Genomic DNA, 23,397 nt, shown 5'->3' with positions numbered 1-23,397 from the left:
AGGGAAACATGAAATCAGATCCTTAGTTTCATCGAATTTGGGGAAGTCACTTAACCTATCCTTTGCCTTAATTTCTGCTATCAATAAAATGAAAGCCAATATTCATAATTTCAAAAAGCTGTTTTCAGGATTCAAATCCACAAACAATTGTGAGGTACTTGGAGCTATTACAGTGAATATGTGTAAACACATCTATAAAGAGGAATCTGTGTGTTATGTGGACTTTGTAGGTTTTCTCATAAAACTTGTTTTCAATAATTTTCTCTCTTAGAAGTCTTATTTTTTTTTTATATAGTGTTGGCATCAAACTGTTTTTAAAAGAAGTCCTAATCTTGTATCAATTTACCCTTCCAGGCTTACTCTTGTTCCCTGATTTGACAATGGAAAACCTGTTGATAGTGTATCTAGTAATGGGTTGCAATCAGCAAGCCACGTGATCCCAAATGCATTCCATCTCTCTCTACTGTAGTTTGACTGTGCAAGTTTTTTTCAGTAGATTGACTCTATTCAAACTTTGTCACACTTGGGATTGCCAGTTCATAGCACCCCTAACAGGTCTTAAGAGATAAAATTTATCCTTTTGTGGCTAACATTATAGCAGCATAACAGCATTTCATACTCTGTAATTACCAAAAATATCAGAAAGGAGGTAGCGCCTGCTCATCATCCCTGCCTCATCTGGTTCAGATTAGGCTTGTTGAGTACATTATTAGTCTGCAGATTTTAGTATCAACTGTTGCCGAATTATGCCCTGTGTTATCCTTTAATCTCAAAAAAAGGAGTTAGGAGTTGAGTTTTTAGCCTCCGTTTTTGCCACACAGCTACAAAATCTGAGGCAATTGCATTGTTTACAAAGAGCTTGGAGATCTCACCCGGGGACATGCTATACAGCGTAAAACATCCATCACTCATTCAGTATCTTGATACCACAGATGTGTGCAATCTGTTTCTTTTCATTAAAAATGAGCTGAATAACTGAGGATAAGTTTTAAAACAATGTTTTTGGCACAGTTGAGTTTAAGCATTTGTTGCCCTTGCCTCCTTGTTCTCATTTGTGCAGCAAACCTTGCAGTATGCTGGTAAGTTTTTTGTGGCTGCTGTGTCAAGTAGTTTGGGGAATTGAACCAGAAGGAAAAGAAGCCAGCAGGAAAAAAAAAAAAAAAGGAAAGGTTTCTGAGCTGGCAGTATTCCTGGATCAGGTCCAGTACAGCTCGGGAAGTGGTGTAAGAAGAAAGAACAGCTGCAAACCAGGCGTGGAAGCCTGCAATCCTCCCATTGCTTAAACCACTTCGAGCATTGTTACCAACAGATGTTTTTATAGCCCTAAGTTAAAAGCTTCTAAATTGTTTACAGGATGTGATATGTGATGGTTACTTTGGATAAACATTTCCATTAAATCTTTTAAAGCATTTGAAGAAATTAAAAGGTATTTTCTTAAAAGCAGAGAAGAGCAAGGGACTTGATAAATGGCTAAAGGCAACAATGAGACTGAATTGGGTTTCCTAATACTCTTCTACTGCTTTTTAAAAAAATTATTCTTATACATCTACTTTTTTTTTTTTAAAGAAAAATACATGCTTTTGACTTGATATGTACTATGTTGCTAAAGCAAAGATTAAGTTCTTGGAAGAAAATGCCTTCTGAGTATGAAGATAATTTTCATTTCAACTTGTCTTAAACAGAATTCCACCATACTTTTCTCTGTAAATCCTAGGCTATCTTTATTGGTTTTGGACCAGGATTCAAGTTTGGTACTCAAGTTGATCCATTTGAAAACATTGAAGTATATAATTTAATGTGTGGTAAGTACAATGGATGGAGGTAATTTTTGTTCAATATAAAAATATAATATCTTTCGGGCATTGCAAATCTTCTAATAGCAGATTAAGTGTCCTCAGAAACTCATCCTTAAGACTTGCTGCTGATTTTTACAAATAAGCTGTTTGTTTTTCTGAGAAAGGGCCATCTCTTAATGACTAACAGCAGTTTAAGATCTACTGGTCAGGCTACCTTATATATCTCTTTTCCACTGGTCACATTGTGTATTCCTCTGGCTTTTCCAGAGCTGGCGCTTTGACTCACCACTCCTAAAAATGGCTACTTCACAATCTCTCTACCATCACGAAGGGAAGCGTCCTTTCCCCCCCTCTTTCAAACACAATGTTACTGTGACTCCTTGTTCCTTTGTCCCTTCTTCATTCTGTATTTCATGGTTTTTCCAAAAGTCTGTCACTAGATCTACCACTTTCTGTTCATTTATTCCCCTTGAGGTCTTCACCTGTTTTCCGTTATTGCCTACTTCCCTCTCTTGTTAGAACTTATACTGCTTTTGTGAGAAATTAAGTATTACCAAAGAGTTTGATCCAGAAAATAAACTTATTAGGAGTTCTGCAAATGCTTGAGATCAGTGGCGATATTCAGGTATACCATATCTAAACCACATGTCTAAATTCTTTGCTGGAATAGGAAACAGGCCATTGTCAGGAATCTCTCTCAGCCTTCTGTGCTTTGCTGTCTTCTCCTGCCATGGTTGATATTGAAATACCTTCTTGTGCCCCCTGAGCTGTTCTGCATATGCTGCATGAGAGGGGTAGAGCACTTACTGCCATCTCTGATTACTGAAGTGAGTTCAGTGACAGATCAGATGTTGTAAGTGCAGTCATTGAGGTTTAGATTTTCTCCATCCTATACAGAAAGAATTAGATGAATAGGATGTATAAAAGCCAGCATGTGAACGTCCTGATATAAAATTAATTGAGGCAACTTACTCAGCCTTACAAGCAGACTAATACCACACTGAACCCTACCTAAGAACATGTGTGGTCCCTTTAAAGAGGTGACATTGCTTTTCCTTTTGAGCGTTATGAGCAGCAAGCAGTGAAGCTTTGGCTCATCCATACTTGTAAGCACAATATAACCAGTTGTGTATTACAGTCTTTCTTTCTCCTCCTGTTAATATCACTTGAATTCTTCCATAGATTTGCTTGATTTAAAACCAGCCCCAAACAATGGAACTCATGGATGCCTAAACCATCTATTAAAGAACCCTGTTTACACCCCTCACCATCCCAAGGAAACAAGCCATCCTTCTGAATGCTCTGTGGTGGGAGAAAGAGCCTTTTCAGTGAGCCTTGGCTGCTCCTGCAGGACAGGGGTAAGTACTGAAATGGTTAAAGTCATGGAGGCAGAAGTCTGTGTCATATTCAAAGAGTGAAACTTTGCATTCTCCAGATGGTTTCACAGTCCCTTACTATTGGTTTCAAAATCAAGTCTTGCTTGGGGTTAGTGAGTGCTAGCCTGTATTTGCGTAATAATTTTTTGCAGATTGCTTATGTTAAGTCACATTCATCTCTAAAGAGCCTAAAAAACCCCCAAAGGAGCTTGATGGGGAAAGCATTCCATTCTTACTTGCTTCATTTAATTATGTTGAAATTTCTCTTCTGTGAATGTTGTATTTGGGCTGTGGTTTTCAAGCCTGTAGATTTGCTTGTGGCAGAACCAATTTGTTTCTGCAAATTCCCTGTAGCTCTCCTCCAGTATGTGTCAGTGAGTTCTGTGTATGTATAACTTGCGAGACAGAAGTTACATTTAAGTGTAGTACCATAATACAGACTCATAATATGCTTTGTAGAGTCTCACTGCTTTTCCTTTATAAAATTACAGGGCTTGCCAATAAGGGATTTTCATCAGCGTTTAAATCTTACTGAAACAGAAGGTAAGAACTTCAGATAACAATATAAAATTAAAAAGCTAACAAAAAAAGAAAAAATAGTCATCAATCATTCTATATTTTTAAGCTTCTGAGCAACTCCCGAGTAAATTATATGAAAATTCTTTGAAATACTTGCTGAAACTATAGTCCGGCCTGGAGAATTTGTGGATGCCTCACCCCTGGAAGTGTTCAAGACCAGGCTGGATGGGGCTTTGAACAACCTGGTCTAGTGGAAGATGTCCCTGCTCTTGACAGCGTGGTTGCACTAGATAGTCTTTATGGTCTCTTCCAGCCCATACCGTTTTACGATTCCAATGTTTTTGAATACAGTCCTCCTGAACCATTTGTTCTCAAATGAATGTGTATCCTTATACAAGTGTCTTTATGGCATATGTGTTATCTGTCACTTTTGACTTTCTAGTACTGAAGTAATGAGCATTCCAGAATGGGAAGCAAAATTGATGCATGGGGAAGTACCCGATAAGAAATCAATGCAAATAACGATATCCATAATGGCAGCATACTTTTAATGAGGCATAAGGAGTATTTTACACATTTGAATTTTTATGTGGTCTTGAGCTGTTACTTCTTTTACTTATGATTTATTTCCAGTCATTGGACATACACATGCCATGTTTAAGCTGCAGTTTGCAAGGCTGTAGACTCGTAAAACAAAATAAACTATTTTGAGAATGAAACAGATAAAACAGCAAGTAAATAAGGAAAACTGTAAGTCAAAATGGAACATAGTCCTAGGTGCTAATGCCTTAAAAGATAATATCAAGAAGATTAGGCTGTCAGAAATAGGCTGATAGAGACCTTGCCTTGTGTGTGTGTGTGTTCATGAAGCCTTGGGTTTCTTATGCAAATAAACTGTATTTGGCAACACCCCACTATAGCTCGCTATTAAGAACTGGACATAAATGCCAGTTACTGGCAGGGTCCAGTACTTGCTGCTTATCCAGAGCTAATTCAAGGCTTCTGTTGATTTGTGTAGTTTGTCCTGAAACAGAGTGGATAGAGTGTTCTTGAATGGTTTCCACTAATGACAGGTCATCATTTTAAAATGCGTCCCAGAACCCTTTCAAAGTAAGTCTTTCAGTATTGTAATGCTCATGAGAGCAACAAAATCAAATCCAGTTCAAATGTGCTTTCCCCCAGATGCACCAGGGGTTTTGCTGAAACAGACTCTGCTAAGGATCTCTGAGGGCTTTGCTTAACCTGGCTTTGAAGAAGCATGACAAGGCCAGGCACAATAACATATTTCAGTTCTCTTTTGTAGAAAAAGGAACTTAATGCTCTAAACCTACTTTTTTGAAGCAGTAGGATTTTGTCCTGAATTGTCAGTGAAACCTGGTATAGCACTGGTCTTAATAGCAGTAATTTCATTAGGAATTGTATTAATTAAGCATTAATTAGATATAAAAAGCATTGCACAGATGCAAAAATTCTAGTAACCGGCCTAGAAGTTCCTTAAGACTATATAAAGTCCATTAGTTACTTCAGTTTGCATGTTCTCTCATTGATTGTCATAACTTGACAGTCTGTAAGAACAAAAAATTATAACTGCGTTTTTAGTTTTATTAAAAAAACATGAATTGTTCTTCCCTCATGGGTGGAGAAATAGCTGTCATAATCTTGACATTTTTTTGTGCTTTGGTATTACTGTGGAAAAAACACTGCACATTCATTGCTCAATTTCTTTCCCCCTGTAGTACATTTGCATTAATATTTTATAATAATTTGCAGATGGTAGGGACCTATTTAATTGAAAATATACTTTGACACCTTCTTTATAATTCTAGTCATGTAATGATTGAATATACTTGAATTTTTAAAGGCAAAGTAGTGAGTCCTTGCACAGTTGAAAATCCAAATCTAATCTAGTACTTCACTGTATTATTTAAATCTCTGTATTTCTTAGTCTTTTAAATGTATTTTTACATTAGACTGTGTGGTTTCTACTGAAATAGTAATTTCAAATCACCAGAATTGGTTTGTCTCCCATCTAAATGTTACATAGAAGCAGATCCCACATTTTCAAATTGAAACACAAAGTCAACAAAGACTTTAACTTTTCAACTTAAATTTATCTCCTGTTTTTAATGGCAAAAGGTTTTGGTTTAAATATAGACTTAATTTGTGCAGTGTACATTTAAATGTTTGTTTTATACTGGCTTCATCACTTAAGTTATTGCCTTAGCATAGAAACTGTACCTTTGGTATAATAATGAAATTTTTTTATCCCATTAATGTGACTTCTGTTTTATTTGGCAATTGAAAATAAGGCAACCTTAGGTGTATAAAGAGGAAGGAGCTGACAACCAGTATTAATTGAAAAGTAATAAGCACTATTTCTGTTGCAGTTAAGAAGACAGAGGAACTTAATTTGCCCTACGGACGGCCCAGGGTTCTGCAGAAAAGACACAATTATTGCCTCCTTTACCATTACCGCTACGTGAGCGGGTACAGCAGGGACTACAGGATGTCTCTGTGGAGTGCATACACTGTGGGCAAAGATGTAAGCATAAGAAGAAATATTAGAAGCAACCTTGGAAAGTAAAAATCTTGAGTGTCAGTTATTCCTGAAGACTTCTTATATCTGCTCATGATATGAAAGCCACCATGGAGGTGGAGTCCATGGAGGTGTTCAGGAAAGGACTGGATTTGGCACTTAGTGCCATAGTCTAGTTGACAAGGTGATGATCAGCCAAAGGTTGGGCTCAATGATCTTAGGGGTCTTTTTCCAGCTGAAATGAGTCTGTGATGTTATCTCCCAGAGAACTAAGTTGAACCACATAAGATATAAAGTGGAATTTTGTGTGAGGTTTACTATGCTAATAAGGATTGGCTTTGACTCTTCCATTTCTCAGAGTGTGAAACAGTTTTTCCTCCAGATTGAGCAGATCCACCAGGAAGTGAGGACTCCATTGCCATTGGTATAGAAGCCCTAGGAGACTGCATAGGTCTGCTACAGCAGTCTGTCAGTATTGTCCTTAAAAACTAGCCTCAGTGTGGGTTTCATAGTCTTAAAGCAGTTTGTAATGTGGCAGGATGCTTTTGAAAAAGTAATCTCAGGACCATCTTGAGCTATTCATGCCCTCATATGATCCTTCTCTCCAAATATAATCCTGATTGGGAAAAAAAAAAAAAGGTCAGTGAAAATAAATCAGGTCTTTGTGGTCCTAAATCCTAAGCTTTAGATACACCTGTTCATGCAGAGCACTGATCTGATGAAGGAAAGTTTTTTCAAGTTGGCCTTTCCCATTCAGAAAAAATTTAGGAGCCAGATCATGCTTAAAAGGAATTAAGATAGTAGAGAATACTTTTAATCTGATTATCTGGGAATCATAGGTTTTAAATAATGACTGTTATAATTAAATTTACCTAAACTCTGGCAAGATTTGCTTGATCCTGAATATTTTGAGGTTAGTGACATGAAGCAACCAGTTACTGTAACAAGTGGCCCACACATCTATCTGTCAATTATGTGAGTCTGTCTATCAGTCAGTAAATCAGATTATCTTTAATGGGCACCTCTAGATTCGGTTTTAGAAGATGTTAGTTATAATTGGCTAAAATGTTTCAGTTCCATTCACTTTATTTCCAAGGTATATGAAGTAGATGGGAGGGCTTGTTTCCACTGACAGAAGAGAAACAATTCTTGCATCTTAGTTAAACCCTTCACAATCTTAAAGGAAGATGCAGCTAAATATTTAGAGTTCTGCAGTCCCTCATACTGAGAGAATTATTGTAAGTCAGCATTCACAATGATACTTTCTTCTTGTTCAATAGGACAAATGGGTTTCTTCTACAGGAGCTGCCTCCAGCTGTTTACACAAAGATGCTCGTATTTCACAGAATTATAACCAGACCTGTTTGTTTTACAACAATCATCCTCGCCTAACTTACGGATTTCTTGCTCCTCCAGGTAAGTACTTTGCCTTCATTGTATAGCATATCTGATTTACATGATCTGTAATGTAGCAGGTGTAGTTTTTTAGGTGTTCTCGATAACCAATCAGAATGCGAAGCAGTAGCTACTGAGTTGTTGCAGTTCACTTCAGCATATGAGAAAGGAAAACATTTTAGGTGCTTCAGGTATTTCAGCATCCAGTGGGTTGTCCAAGGTCACTTAGTACTTCCCAGAAGTTTTGAAACTTACCAGGTTTCTGAAGTGGCATCTCACAGAAGAAACTGGGAGGAACATGTAGACATTAAGTCCAGCAAACTGGTAAATTACAAATTCACTTTGTGTACCTAGATAAATTGTTTGTGAACTGATGCTGACCTGATATGGAGGTATTTTACATTGACTCTACTGCACAGAATACCAAGTAGAAGGTTATTTAAATATCCATGTCAAATGTAGTTTGCACAGTTTCAACAGAATCCTGTCTTTAAGCCTACATTCTACAGTCATGGAAAGTTTGCCTGATACTCATGACTTTTATTTCTTTCCCCACAATTCAGAAGCCTGTTCTGATATTTTTAAATCTCATGAAATTTGCCAACTGTATATCTGACAAGTGTAATTGCTGCTGCTGCTACTAAGATTATTTATTTTAGATGGAATCCAGCATGTAAGTCAGCACTTACACCCACATAGGTTTTGGAAAATAGAGTTAGGTCAGCTCCATCTTGATGTTATTACAATGATCACTAAAAGCATGAAAATGCAAGTTGAAAGTAACAAGTCCAAGTAATTAATTGCCCTTTTTGGTTTCAGATTTTATGACAGATGCAAAGAAACCTCACTATGATGCCTTGCTTACCAGCAACATTGTGCCAATGTATCCTGCATTTAAAGGTATTTTATTTGTATGCATATTTTATGTCCACAGTTGAATAGAAGAAAGACTGCTGGTTTTTACTTGCTTCCAAATCATGCAAATGGCCCCTGGTTCCTGAGAGAGAGGGAACATGAGATGTTTGTCTGAGAGAGAATAAGTATGTACCTGGTGAAAACGAGTAACAGCTGTGATACTTCTTCTGGAAAAAAAGAGATGTCCTGTTTTGTAATGGAATACTGTTCAATTCTTAATTGTAATTCAAAATATTTTATAGGTTAGATACTTTCCAGCTCATAGGTGTGAGTGTACAAGCTAGCCAGGCCAGCTTGATAGTGGGGCAAGACACAGGCAGGCATGGTCTTCTCTGGCCTTTCCTCCTCTAACCTCTCCATGGTTTGGTTTCCAAGGAAAGAAACCTAAGGTCCTAAGGGAGTAGCATCACTATACCTCAGTCAGGTTTGTGGTTAGGGTGACTGTGAGACCACAGTATTAGGACACACTGCAGTGAATGCTGCTGCCCAGCTGGATGCAACCTTTAACAACAGCAAATGCCTGTAGAATTTGTTATTTTCCTAGCTTGTCATGTCTGTCTATACTCCACTGAATACTCTGCAGAGTTGTGTTAGCAGCTTCTATTGTGAAGGTTGTTTCCTGATTCCATTACTGTGTTTCAGTTTTATGGAACTACTTCCATCAACACCTGCTACCTGAATATGCTGCAGCCAGGAATGGTGTCAATATAGTCAGTGGTCCTGTGTTTGATTATGACTCTGATGGGCTCTATGATACCCCAGAAAAGTTGAAAAGGTGAGAACCTTTCACACTGTAATCCTTTGTTTCTTTCCTCCATTACTGGTCTGTTAGTAATTACTATCCTCGATCAGAAAGACAAGCAAATGGCCCTAAGCAGAAAAGTAGGTTAAGAAAGAAGTAACAAGCACAAAGAGAAAAATGCACCTTCAAAATGTGCCATCCTAAACCTGAAGGTGGAGTATAAGAGAAGCTGTTGCATGTGGAATGATGCCCACCAGCCTGAAAACTTAGGACACTGCCATTGCCTCTAGGAGAGGACAAGGCAAGGGCTTATCCCGGGTGGCATGATTGATCATTCCTGAGCTGGCAGTGTTCCAATACAAGTTGTGGGTTACACTAGTTAGCAAAACTGGTTCAAGCTAGCAGACAGATGGTTTTTGGGACTCAGGCTGAACTCTTCATCCCCTCTGGAGTTTTACATATTTTTATGATAATGATAATAAATCAGTTTATTGTTATACCTCATCAAACTTGTTACTTAAATCAGCCTTCAAGCCAAACCTGATTTGCAAAAATAGTAATCAGGAATTTTCCTTCCAGACTTAAGCTTTCTTTGGACAAAATAGACGAATTGCTAAAACCGAATATCGCTGAATGCTGTCATTTGATCTTTGTGCAAGTATGATTTGGTGGATGTAAATTTTTTGTATTTCAGATACCCTGGTAATTCAGAAGTTCCAGTTCCAACCCACTTCTTCATTGTGCTGACTAGCTGTAAAAATACTTCTGAAACTCCTCTGGAGTGTGAAGGGTCTCTAGATGCCTTGTCTTTCGTTGTACCTCACAGAGAAGACAACAGTGAAAGCTGTGCAGTAAGTAGTCTGTTTGGTTCCCATAAACATCTGAAGTCAGGCTGAAGCTTGTTTTTTTGGATATCAGTGATTAACTAGTTAAAGCCTGTAAAAGTGGTGCAGTCTACATGATCATCTTGAGAGAGAAGACAATATTTTTGCAAATGGAATTATGTCAGAGTCTGTGAATATGATCAAATGGGAAAATAGATCTGTTCAAAGAGCAAAACTTAGAGCTAGCAGAGTGGAATCAGAGTATGCAGAGACCATCAATGTGATACATACACAGACTTCTATCCATTCAAAAGCTGAGGATGAAGAGCTTCTAAGAGGAGTCACCCACAACAAAAGGTCAGTGCTAAGGCCAAATGCATTCCCAGGAGGAAAAGACACAGATGTTCCTGAAGAGCACTGGTTGCTTTTAGTTCAGGTACCTTGGAATTGTTGTGGGAATGCACATAGCTACGCTCCATACACACCAGAAAAAAAGGGAGGAAAGTGTATAGACCTATCCTGCAGCAATGAATTAGAGTCAGGCACAGCTCTCAGAAATATTTTTATCATACAGATGATTGGTAGATGCTGGACCTAACTTGCCATTCCCCATTATTACCAGTTGGTGCAGCTACAGGTTTTGTATACTTGAGGAGGTAACAGCAAGTATTAAATTCAGACAAGCTTCTAACTGTGTATAATCCTGCACATTCCGTTACTGGTTTTTGTTTTTATAAAACACCAAATGTCTTTTTTAGTAGATTAAATACATCTCAGGGGAAAAAAAAAAAGTTTTACAACCCGTTTTTTTTTCCTCCTCTGCCCCAATAGGATGGCAAGTCTGAGTCCATGTGGGTTGAAGAGAGAATGAAGTTTCATACAGCTCGGATCAGAGATATAGAATTACTTACTGGACTCAGCTTCTATCAAGACAGAAAACAGCCAATATCTGACATTTTACAGTTAAAAACATATTTACCAACTTTTGAGACAATCTGATTTTTCCTATGGAATGTTGTTATTGATTTCACAACTGATTTGTAAATAGACTTTTTTAATTAACGAAAACTTTTTTTTTTAAAAAAATAAGCTGGAACTTTTATTGAGAACTCTTGACCAAAATGCCAGTAGAGAGGAGAGTGGGTGCCATATTTGTATCTCAGGGACTCCTGATGGACTATACTTGTGACACAGGATGGCAGCTCCTGTCATTCCCACTTGGATGTGGTAGAACCGTGTCCATTACTATGCTAACAACATTTGGTCATCATAGTCTGAGACACGAACACAAATGTTATCTTTGATATGCACTGGAGAGGGAGAATTTTATGAAGTATGGTTTATGATCAGTATTCCACTTTAAAAATGCAGATAATTAGCAAATACAGTTCTGGGAAAGAACTACATTTTTGGTGACCGTTGAAATCTAAACAACAGCACTCTTCTCATTCCAGTTTTCCTTGAAGTGTGAATTAAAAAAACAATGCAGTGCTATGGTGCAAGAAGCTATACTGAGGTTAGTAGGACTGGTAACTAAAACTTCCCCCACATGGAAGAGACGCCTGGCTACAGGAGATCCGTGGGCTGGGCAGCCTTGGTGTGTTGCTGCCCTCTGATGGCTCCAACACTGATGGAGAATTAGATGTACAGTTTGTATGTTGTTCATGCATCCTCTGAATGGGTGGGTATAGGATGCATCAAGTCACCTGTAAATGAGAAGAAATTATTTTAGGAATATGTCTGAGCTCCCAGGAGTAATTATCTTCAAACTAAACTTAGATTTGATTAAAAGACTTTGCTTTATTGAAGTAAAGATGTGTTTCTCTGTTTGGTACAAGTTTTTGTCAGCTGTGGTTTTGAAATCCCATTTTTGAATGCAGATGCTGTCAGAGATGCGAATTCTGAAGAAGCACGTAGTGACCTTTCTTGGAAGCTTTCAGGCTACACAAACAGCTGCTACAGGCACTCAGGAGTGGAGGAACTCCCTCCTTTTCCAGTACACATATTATCACCTTTGTAATTCTCCCACTCTCTAAAGCTGATGACCCAAAATTGGCTCTGTTATGTATAAAATTTGGCATAGTCAATTTCACATTTATGTTCTTCTCATTTAAAAAGGAGAAAATACATCACGCACAAGTATGTTAGAAGAATGAAGAGCCTGTAACTGAGCAGAGAGGCATTTGACCTTATAGCTTGGTTAGGGCATGTTGAAGGCTGGATCCAGAGCCTGCTGAAGTCAGAGGAAGCTTTTCCCATTAACTTCAGTTTGAGTGGGCTGAAATTCTGGGACCAATTTTTCTTTTAACCAAGTGTATTTTCTTGATCTTATGTTATGAGCATGATTTTTTTTTTTCTCAAGTAGTTTCACTGTGTGAAATCTAAATGTGTTGTAGCAACCTCACATTACGATAGGACTGTGACAGCATAATTCAGTGTAACTGCTTTGTAAAGTTGCCTGTGACAAATAAACCCATCAGAAGTACTATGTTGTTTGTGACCCTTTCTGTAGCAACTGTACCAACTGGTGCAGTTAGAGAGCACAATATTTTTGGGGGGGAGGGATAGGGATTGCTTCAGTCTTTGCTCTATGAACTGAAGATAATTTCTCCAACTGTAACATTAGTTACATTTATTGCTAGGAGAGGAAGGTAGGGAGAAAGATGGTCCAGGTGTTAATTTTTTATTTTTGTTATTTTTTACAACTAGTACTCTCTCCTGAATGCAAATAGATATGTTGACATCTTAAGGTGATGCCAGTTTCCGTTAAGAGGCAGGGTCAGCCTAGCTCCGGGATAAAAATGGAACCAGAGAATCTTCAAGACTTCTGGTTTGATCTTTGGTTTTGGAATGGAAAGCAGTTGTGAAAGTTATTATGGTCATCAAGAGAGGGCAGGAGCTAAATGGGGTTTGGGATGTAGTTTTGCCAGAAATTGACAAGTCAAATTGACAATGAAGAGAGTTACTCTCATTTAATGTTAGCGTAAATATTTCTGCTGATTTAATTTCTTCTTTGATTTTTAAAGACATTTGTAATGGTGGTGTCAGAACATATGAATAAATGCTGATGCTAGTCCTGGTATCCAGTGGCTGCCAATACCCCAGGATGATAGATACTAGGTTGTCTTTTTGAAGCCTGATGGGCCCCAAGGAGCATCCTACAGCCACCATCAAACTCCATTCTGAAAAAACTCAACAGTTTTGTCCATCTGGAGGTAAAATGTTTTCTGTTTAAGCTGGTGTATGGTATCAGAGCTTGTCCTGGTCCATCCAGGACAGGGTTCATTTTTGCAGTAGCCAGGAGAGGCATGGCCAGGACCATGAGGTTATTCCATAGCACCTCACCCCACACAGAGGTAGAGGGAGGGAGGTTGGGTTCCTTCCTGCTGGCTGGTGGTGGGGAGCACTCATGTGTGAATCACTTCCCTGTCTTGTGCAGTCTGTTACTAATATTGTTGCTATTACTGTTTGTTTTCTTATCTCATTGCTGTTTCCAGTAAATTGTTCTTATCTCAACCTGCAATTTTTACCTTTTGTGCCTCTAATTCTCCTCTCCATCCTACCACAGGGATGAAGGAATGGGGGAGTGAACCAGTGGCATGCGGTTTGGAGTGTTTCAGTAGGAACACTAAATTGGGGATACCATTCCTAAACCGTAACAGAGTTCCACTAAGCATTTTCAGTAGGTGAATCTGAAAGGTGACAGGTGACATGGGTGTCAGCACTACTGAATATAACTGCTTCTTTGCTGTGTAGTGTGGCCTTCTTTCAAGTGAAAAAGGCAGAGGAAGAGCAGACTGCAGGTCATTGGTCTGGGTGTGTCTGGCAGTGTCACGTGTCACAAGACAAGTGGAGTTGTGCCTTCAGAGGTATTCGGGTGGTATAGACTTATTTCACTGGTTGCTACTGTCAGTAACTGAGGTAATTTGCTTGATTGATATGTTAGGGGTTTCTTGCTCTTATTTATCTCAGGATCTACCATGTTTAAAGAAAATGAAGAAATATCTGTCTGTATTTCAGACAGGCCTGTTCTGGCAAATCTCTTCTCAACACATCCAGAATACACTAAACCACTGTGTCCAGCCCAGTGCACAACAGCCGTCTGCTAAAAGCACCTGCCAGTGGGTGGCCTGGGCTCCTGCCTTTCCTTGGTCTGAGGAGATTCAAAGTACAAAATTATCCCTTTAAATACAAGGTTATAAACCATACTCAGCAAGCTGGGAGGAGCTACCCTTCTGCTGCATGGGCGGGCATCCACTTTTCCAGGAAAATGAGACAAGAAGACAAAAAGGAATATAAAAGGAAGCCTCAATCTGTGACTCTGTGATTAGGATACTCATCTAGGAGCAAAGATCTCATTTCTGACCTCCCTTCTTTCAAAATCTACTACAAAGTTCAGGCTTGTTGCTGAGGAGGTACCTGTGCCAGAATGAGTTGCCCAACCTACCACTCCAGAGTAGATGCTCAGGAATAAGAGCACTGTGAGGAACTTCTAGTGCTGCAGGGTCACAGGGCAGCTGCTGTAACTCTCTGTACCCACAGCAGCACCACTAATGAGTTCGGGAAACCAGTCCAGGGCTCATGGTGAGCTCTATATTCAGCGCTTTTACTGCTGGGCTGTGGTAAACTGTTTTTGCCCTTCTGAGGAGTTCAGGGCAGTCAGTATGAGTCCAACAACTTATTAAAACACAAGTTTCCAAATATTTGTGTTCGTTTGCTAGCAGCAGCAGCAACATCTCCTGCTTACCCTTGCATACCTTGTGGCAGTGTCTGGGAGGTGTTAGAGCACTACGCTGAGGTGGCTTGTGTACCATGAGCAGTACATCTACCACAGCTCAGGAACCTCTATATTACAGGAAACTAGTCCAGGTTTGGCATCCTGTGACTCAGACTCCCTGGAAAGGAGTTGAGTCCCTTGCTGAACCACTGTGAGTCACCACACCAGCCTCGAGCCTCGGGAAAGTCTGCTATGGAGACCACGGACAAACTTGGAATAATTATGGAAGCCTGGAAACAGATTTTAGAGGATACCATTGCAAATTATTGTATTCCTCCTCAGCCACAACATGTGTCAGATTTGTGTTGCCATTTACTGCATGTTTAGTTCTTTCTATTTTTAATTTACTGAAATAAAACAAAATACAGTGAAATGGAAGAATCTTGAGTCACCCCAAATCTCCGGACTGATTTCCTGATCAGAAGACAGCAGAACTGCCTTTTGGTCATGTCCATAAGGCACACAGAAATGGCTGACAGTCACAGAATCAGAATCATTCTGGTTGGAAAAGACCTCTAAGATATCGACCCCAGCTATTAACCCAGCACTGCCAAGTCCACCATGAAACCACGTCACTAAATGCCGCATCCACACATCTTCTAAGTGCCTCCAAGAATTGTAACCACTTCTCTGGGCAGCCTGTTCTGGTGCTTCACAAACCTTTTGGTGAGGAAATTTTTCTAATACCCAAACTAAAAATCCCCTGGTGAAACTTCGCACTATTTCCTCTCATCTTTCACTTGTTAGTGGGGGGGGAAAGACTGACCCCCACCTGGCTACAATCTTCTTTCAGGTAGTTGTAGAGAGTGATAAGATCACCCCTGAGCCTCGTTTTCTCCAGGTTAAACAACCCCAGCTCCCTTAGCCACTCCTCACAGGACTTGTGCTCCAGACAGTTTACCAGCTTCCTCACCCTTCTGTAAACTCACTCCTGCATCTTAATGTCCTTCATGTAGTGAGGGGCCCAGAATTGAACACAGGATTCAAGTTGTGGCCTCGTCAGTTCTGAGCACAGTGGCAATGATCCCGGGCCTGGTCCTGCTGACCACGCCATTGCTGATACAGGCCAGGATGCCATTGGCCTTCTTGGCTACCTGAGCACAGCTGTCTCATGTTCAGCTGCTGTTGACCAGCACCCCTTGGTCCTTTTCCGCCAGGCACCTTCCCAGACACCCTACCCTAAACCTGGAGGGTTACATGGGGTTGTTGTGACCCAGGTGCCAGACTCAGCACTTCACTTTATTTAGCCTCATGCAATTGGCCTTGGCCCATCAATCCAGACTGTTCATATCCCTCTGCAGAACCTTCCTGCCCTACAGCACATCGACATTCCCACCTAACTCGGTGTCACCTGTGAGCCGACTGAGGGTGTACTTGATCCCTTCAGGCAAGTTTTCAGTGAAGATGTTAAACAGGATTGATCCCAGTACTGAGTCTTGGGGAACACTATTCATGACCAGCCACCAGCTGGATGTAAGTCCATTCACCCTTCTCTGGACTCAGCCATCCACACACTTTTTTTTACCCAGAAAACTGTGCAACCACCCAAGCCATAAGCAGCCGATTTCTCCAGGAGAATGCCATGGGAAATGATGTCAGAGGCTTTACTAAAGTTCAGGTAGACAATGTCCACAACCTTTCATAAAAGGAGGTTGGTGAATCAGGATCTACCTTTCATAAGCCCATGCTGGCTGGGGTGATCCCTTGGCTGTCCTGTACATGCCGTATGATTGCACTCAAGATGATCAGCCGCATGACCTTCCCTGGCACCAAGGTCAGGCTGACAGGCATGTAGTTCCCCGGATCTCCTTCCAGCCTTTCTTATAGATGTGTGTTAACTTCTCATCTAGTTGTTATGAGTCTGCATTTGTGACACTCTGACAAAGCCACACTTTTAGCACCAGCCTTGGTCTGAAACTTGACAGAGAATTTCTTTAGGTCTTTTCAAATGTCTCTTCTGGAGGCCTTACCTTTGCCATCCTGCATCTGTTCCAGAGCTTTGAATTTCTCTGTGGCAGAAAGTATGCTGCTTGAGGGCGATAATTAATTTTTAAATCTTGTGTCTTGGCTTCTAAGTCTTCTGCTGGCTGCAGAAGATGGCACCGTCCACTACAAAAATTAATTATGCTCTTTGTTACAGCCCTGTAACTAGGTCTAAAGCTGTATTTAGTCCCTTTACATGGAGAAGGAAATGATGTGCACTTGATTCTGGTGTTCAAAATAAATTGTCTGTAGACGCATAGATACATTATACTTTGAACGGATAGTGAACACAGCTGCATTTGCTGGTGCTATCTGGCCCTCTTCTGGCCTGATCTGGAATAACGGGGAAATTACCTGTTTTGCTCAGTGTACATTTTCTAAGGAAACATGGCCCCAGGATGGCAGAAATCCAGGCAAACCACCTGAAAATAATGGGCTCTCCCAGGCTTCTTATGAGGTACTTTCCATTTCTGTAATTACCTAACACACCTAGCAGAATTTTTAGAGATGAGAGCATGGGGAAGCCTGAATTACTGAGGTGCAAAGAATCAAAATTCTGCAGAAGAAGGTTATGCTATTATTTCCTATCACCAAGGAAGTTTTTGTTTTCATACAAATTACTATATAGGCTGTTCATGAAACATGCCAGTGGAACTTTCTTGTACAAGGGAGCTAAAATCACTTAAAATGCACGTTGCCAACTCCCACTGCTGGCTTCAACAGAGTAGAAATGCAGTGTGATTCTGTATCAATCATTTAATTAGTTAATCCCAATTATTCTTATGATGTCTTGCAGAAATGGATGTCATCTTAGAGATTACACGGTATGAACCAGGTTGTGCATAGCTTTGTCTCAAAAAAAACCCAAACCCAAGAAGAGTAAAGCATGACCCCTGACTCCCTGCCCCCATATGCTGCAAGCTCAGAACATGTTGACATATGTTCAGATTCAGCACCAGATTTCATGTAGCTCCTTGACATGTAGCTTCCTTAAATACAGAAAGGGCAGAGATTCCCACAACATCCACAATTAATCCTTCACAATGATAATTTGCCAAAGAATCATCCACACCAAAATGAAGCTTCTGAAAGAGAAATATTTTTGTTATGAAAAACATGATGGTGAACCTGAAGTATTACAAGAAAAAGGCCTACATGAAAGAAAAAGCCATGTGGAATTTAGGATCAGAGTCCACAAAAATTACAGAGCTGTAGTTATTTCTGCAAGAGTGCAAATGCTGCATTACTAAAAGGGCATCAAAAAAGGGCAGTGCTTTGGGTGTTGGACGGAATAGGTCTATCAGTTGAGATCAAGCACACAGCTTCCTAAAAGAGAAAAAGCAACAACCAAAAGACTGTTTTGGCCCAAAGGACTTGGCTAAACCTGTGACAAAGAAATAATTTCCACTGCTAATAAGAGAAATTTTGAGGACTTGGTCAATGGCAAACACTTTCCTAAGGCCTCATCTTTAAAAACAAAACTTGTATTGATTTTAGCCCTCTCCTTGGAAGTTTTTTTTTTTTTTTTTGGAAACATAATATATAGCATATTCTGATGGTATAAGAGGTGACACTTCATGTAGATAATGATTTTGTTGGAGTGTGTGTATGATAAGAATTTCAAAGCCACCCTGAAAACAGCTACTCACAATGCAAAATGGCTGACTCACAATGCAAAATACATATATGGGGAATATAGTGCTCAAAAGAGAAGTTAACCTGAATATCTTCTTAGACCTGTTTGGCTGAGCCACTACCTTTTATATAAAATAAGAGGCAGAAGGATTTCTGTGTAAAGCAAACTGTGTAAGCAAATGTTTGCTCAACCTGGATTCTCAAACCAGGAATGTGAGACCAGTATTTACGCAAAGGTTATGGGATGTGTCTCTTGGTAGGGATTTAGAAGCTGAAGAAATGGATCAGTTAGGACCAGGCTGATGGTGAGCACAAAGCTGAGCTATCCACAAGACTACCTCCTTTCCAAGAAGGGGGTGGCACTAGAAGATGGAAGATATTCTTTCTGACATCTGCCTGAGTGGTACTGATATCTCAAGGCCTCTGGGTCCTGTGCCAGGCCTGAGATTCACTGAACATTTCCAGCCAGGTTAGTTAAACAAAGAATTGACAAAGGTCTGAAGAAGACCCCATGTTAAAAGTTGTTCACCTGGGGAAGGTGATCTGACGAAATGTGTCTCTAAAAAGCCTTGGGTCTTTGCTCTTGCAGATGAGATGCAGAGTGCTGTTAAGGAGCAGAGTAAGGAAAGCAAATCTCGGGTGAATCTCTGGTTCTGAGTGACTAAGAATGGCCAGTCCATCATCGCTACTATTGAATAAAGTTGTTATTCAAATGAGTAGTAGAAAACTTATGAAGGAAGTACAAACACACAGCATTTCTTACCACTTTTTTTGAGTCTCAGTAGTGTAGCAGTCCACGTACTAGACCCTGCTCCACAATTTCGTTGGGCAGTCGACAGCTGCAGCAGACACAATCCAGAGAACCAGGCACAGCAGCCCTCTGGCCCATTTGTATGTCCAAATCCATTTCACATTAATGGGTCTCAAGTAGAGAGCTTGATCAGAGTTTTTTTACAGTAGGTTTGGGTTAGAGCTAGAGAGCATCAGAGCCAAAGACCTATTTAGGAACCAAACCTACACAGAATGGATGTAACTCATTGTCTATGCATGTTGAAGAAGTCAGGAGGGAATTTGTTCCTTTCAACAGTTTAACTCGAAAGCTTATTGCAACATAATTAATCAACTGTAAAAAAAGGAGGTGTAATTACATAAGATAATTTTATGGATTTCTGACAGATCCCCAAAGCCTACATGTGAATCTGTATCTGCCTAAGGAGGAGAAGCGAGTTCTGCTCGTTGTAAAACTTGAACCTTGGAGTGTTGATTAGTTTTTAAGAAACATGCAAGATAAAAAGTAAGACAATTAAAATATACTCTCCTTTAATATTGTCTTTAATAAATCAACCCCTCTTTCAGAGTATTTTTCCAGTTACCTTCTGGTGAAAACTATTGTGATGTATTGTGACTATTATGGTGATTTGTTCCTCCAGGGTGGGTGCCAAGCACTTTGGGGGTTTAATTTTCTGTATCTTTAATATCGATAGCAATGATGCAATGATATCGAAGTAAAGCATGGTGATCAGGGAGAACTGTGTAGCTGTTACTTTAATACACTTCGAGAAAATAAGAAAGATTTCCTATATTCCAAATAGGTCTATGCTTAGTTCACATCATGCCTCGTAACAAAACAGCATGAATTGTTTCAAGTGAGTAAGCAAACGCCTTCCGCCAAAAAGAGCACAATGAGCTTGTTTGGCTTCATAGGGACGGAGGCAAAAGGCGGCTGCAGAGCAGCCACACGGTGTCAGTGTGACGCAGGGAAAGAGCCCGGCCTCATTCCTGTGGTCCGTCGTGAAGTCTGGCAGGGACCTTTGCCAACTGGAGCCCGACAGGGTCTTTGTAGTAATTTGGTGTTTCAGGAGTTGGTAGTCTGATACGGGTTCAAGTGGGGTATTAAGTGCTAGCTAGGATAAATAGGAGAATTTACTAGTGTACTTCCTACACTATCTATAACCAGCATAATCTACCAGAAATTATATGCTCCAAAATTGCCTCATCAATGAAGCCACTTTTATTTGAATGAACTCATAAAATAAAATTACAGACCAACTTTTGCCTCCTCCTTGTTTTGGAAAAGCAGACAGACAAAATACAGGTGGCCAGTGCTGCTTTATTTTCTGTCTAAAGGACAGGATGTTTTTGTGCAATCCTACTAGCCCACAACTTGTCCTGGTGTGGATGTACAGAGCAAAAAATTATTCAAAGATTGGTTTAATGAAGTCTAATAAATAATCTTAGAGAGATTTTAGGCTTAACTGTAAACTATTTGGAAGAAGAACCTGTTGCCTCTCGCAACCAGCGGTCACCATACAGCACAAAGAGATTTTATCATCCAGTTGCTTGTTTGTCTCTGATTTGTGTTGAGAGGGCCATTGTATATGTCTGTCTGTGGCTGTTAGCAAATACACGTTGTTTCTAAATTGTTTTATGATAAGGTCTGTGGAGAATGCCATGCAGAAGCCAAATAAAACATTACATAAATAGTCTCTAATTTGCTTTTCAATTGTATGAAATTAAAGCACTCTTAAGGACAGAAGTCTTGCTTTATTTCTGCATGTAGAAAGTCCACTATTTCTTCATACAAAAACCAAGTTTTTACCCAGATAGTCCTTGCACTCTTAAGGCTGGCTGTACTTCCAAGATTTGCCATACTCATTATATTCTTGCAGCAGTCAAAAAAGCCAGAACTAAAAATCCCCATTGCATACAGTTATCCAAAGGGTAACATGAGCATACTCACATTTGTAGAATGTCTAAGGTGACACATTTAGATTATAACTACATCTTCATGAGAATAGCTACATAATAAAGCTACAGTGGGGATGTCTGCGTGCGCAAGTGCTTGCGTGTATGTGTGAGCTCAGACCTCACAGAACATCCTTACTCAAGATGTATTCCGTGCTGACTAGTTCTAAGTCAGGCATCCTCTCATGAAGTGGGATAACATTACCAATTCTTCTCTAGCAGCATTTCCTGGTGTCAGTAATCAAATGACTTTAAATAAAATGGCACTTCTAGAGTGCTCTTTAGAAATCCTGTGGATCATAAGGATAAGCGGCAATGCTGTACCTTTAACACAGAAAGAAAAGCCAAAGGTTGCTTTTACTTGATATACCGATTCCAGGTGACTTCTCACAGGTATTAGCCATACTGGGATCCATTCAAAATCACTGGCTGGGGCATATTCTTATCTGTGCAGTTCTTTCCAAAGTGACTACTTATTGGCTATGGAGCTGTGGCTGGAAGGATCAAGGGAAGGAAAGAAATATTTCATTTCTATGCCATCATATGAAAATCGTTTGAGTCACGGGTGAAGAAAAAACCTGAGCAGATTCCCCCAGATGGGCAGCTACAGATAAAAGGTTGATGGGGAAACCCACTGAGAGACATTCCTGGCAGTTCCCAAGATAAGACGAGCTGGCTTTCTTCACTAACACATTAGATTTCAGAAGCTTGAGCAACTTACTGACCTTGGACTTTTTAACCTCACAACAAGCCTAGAATTAAAACAGTATATATAAATGGAAAAGGTCAAATATGACTTCTTACTTATTTCCATTGCTCTGCATGCTTGTTCTCTTGCATGTGTGGTGTTTGTGAGAATTAAGTCAAAACAAATGCTTTTTTCTACTGAGGTCAGTGAACTTTAACACTGACCTTCCTTAGGTTGGAAGAATTTGAAACGTTGTGAGAACAGATATTGTCTCAGCAAGACAGTGTACTTTTATTCTCTGGCTTCACAGGATGTAATGGTCCTCAACTATTCTCATGCTTTTCATCAAATACACATTTCTCTCTTGCTCTTGATTCATGGATAAGAAGGTGCAAACTCTGCACAGTAATATCTTTCTGTTTTGCTCTTGTTGTCTGTGAAGCTGAACCCCAGAGGTACAGTTACCTCTTTAGCTCATCTGTTTTCTCTCATTTTACATTCCTCTCCACTTGCCAGCCTCTCCACCTGAGAATGAAGCTGTGTGACAGCACAGTATTACAGATGTCAGCTGGGCCATACCTGTTCTTGGGTCAGTGAATGGCTCAGTGCATGTGATGTAACCAAAGCCTGAGAGTTAGGGCAGAGTAAGTTCCTTCAGAGCACAATATGCTAAATTAGAAAGCTCATGATGAGATGAACCTCATCAAAACACATTAAATGTCTTCTTCTTTGGTCAAGAGTAAAGTTTTGGGGTTTTTTAATTGCACGATTTAAAAATATGTAATTAAGAAAGCATACTTAACACCACATCACAGTGTATTAAGATTATATCCAATACCTTCCCAGGTGTTACATTGTCTAAAGTTTGAATAATAGTTCAGATCAATTTTGAATCCTTGTCCTTCACTTTCATTTACCAGATACACTGGCTTATCACTTCTCTAGTAGGTTGTACTAGGTTTTAATTTTAGCTGTTTACAAAATACTATCTTGTGCAGTTTGTGCTCCTGAAAGAGCTTATTGCCCAGCAAATGCCACAGGACCAGCCTGTGTCCCCCCAGGAGCCCTCCAAGGCACACAGCTCCATGCAGTTCCCCTAAAATTGTACAGACTTAGGGTTTTGTATCACAGGTGGTCTAAACCAGTCTGACTGCAGTTATGTCAGTTAGCTAGGCTGACCTGAGTCCTGAAAACTGGCTGAAAAGCTGGTTCTTAGCATTCAGCTCAGGAGCAGGAACACATATTTCCTAGCTACTGAAAGCTGTTAAATACCTGCTTTTAATAGGTCTAATTTAAACCAACAAACATTTATTTGGATTGCGCATTTCTTTCAGTGGCTCAATTAATGGGGCTGACTAATGAATGGAGACACCACTGGATTGTGTTAGCACTGCAGTACTATGTTAGCAACCTTTTGGTCCTGCTCAGGAGGCTGTAAAATGCTTTGTTCCTCACAACATAAACAC

The 23,397-nt window shown here is 39.9% G+C and overlaps 1 protein-coding gene across 4 annotated transcripts in view; it reads left to right on the top strand.

The window, feature by feature from the left end:
* Nucleotides 1-12,589, top strand: part of LOC104690600 (ectonucleotide pyrophosphatase/phosphodiesterase family member 1) — a 52,796-nt gene extending 40,207 nt beyond the window's left edge. For all 4 annotated transcript variants that reach the window (XM_039568978.1, XM_039568979.1, XM_039568977.1 and 1 more), the window contains 9 exons: nucleotides 1,715-1,802; nucleotides 2,979-3,154; nucleotides 3,664-3,715; nucleotides 6,079-6,233; nucleotides 7,508-7,643; nucleotides 8,442-8,522; nucleotides 9,180-9,312; nucleotides 9,974-10,130; nucleotides 10,935-12,589. In XM_039568978.1, the coding sequence (XP_039424912.1) occupies nucleotides 1,715-1,802; nucleotides 2,979-3,154; nucleotides 3,664-3,715; nucleotides 6,079-6,233; nucleotides 7,508-7,643; nucleotides 8,442-8,522; nucleotides 9,180-9,312; nucleotides 9,974-10,130; nucleotides 10,935-11,102 (1,146 nt within the window). In that variant the 3' untranslated portion in view covers nucleotides 11,103-12,589. The remainder of the gene's footprint in view (nucleotides 1-1,714; nucleotides 1,803-2,978; nucleotides 3,155-3,663; nucleotides 3,716-6,078; nucleotides 6,234-7,507; nucleotides 7,644-8,441; nucleotides 8,523-9,179; nucleotides 9,313-9,973; nucleotides 10,131-10,934) is intronic.
* Nucleotides 12,590-23,397: the final 10,808 nt, after the last annotated feature.

The sequence above is a fragment of the Corvus cornix genome, chromosome 3, assembly GCF_000738735.6.
Source record: "Corvus cornix cornix isolate S_Up_H32 chromosome 3, ASM73873v5, whole genome shotgun sequence".
Taxonomy (NCBI): domain Eukaryota; kingdom Metazoa; phylum Chordata; class Aves; order Passeriformes; family Corvidae; genus Corvus; species Corvus cornix.
This window is presented reverse-complemented; position numbering and strand designations above follow the sequence as displayed.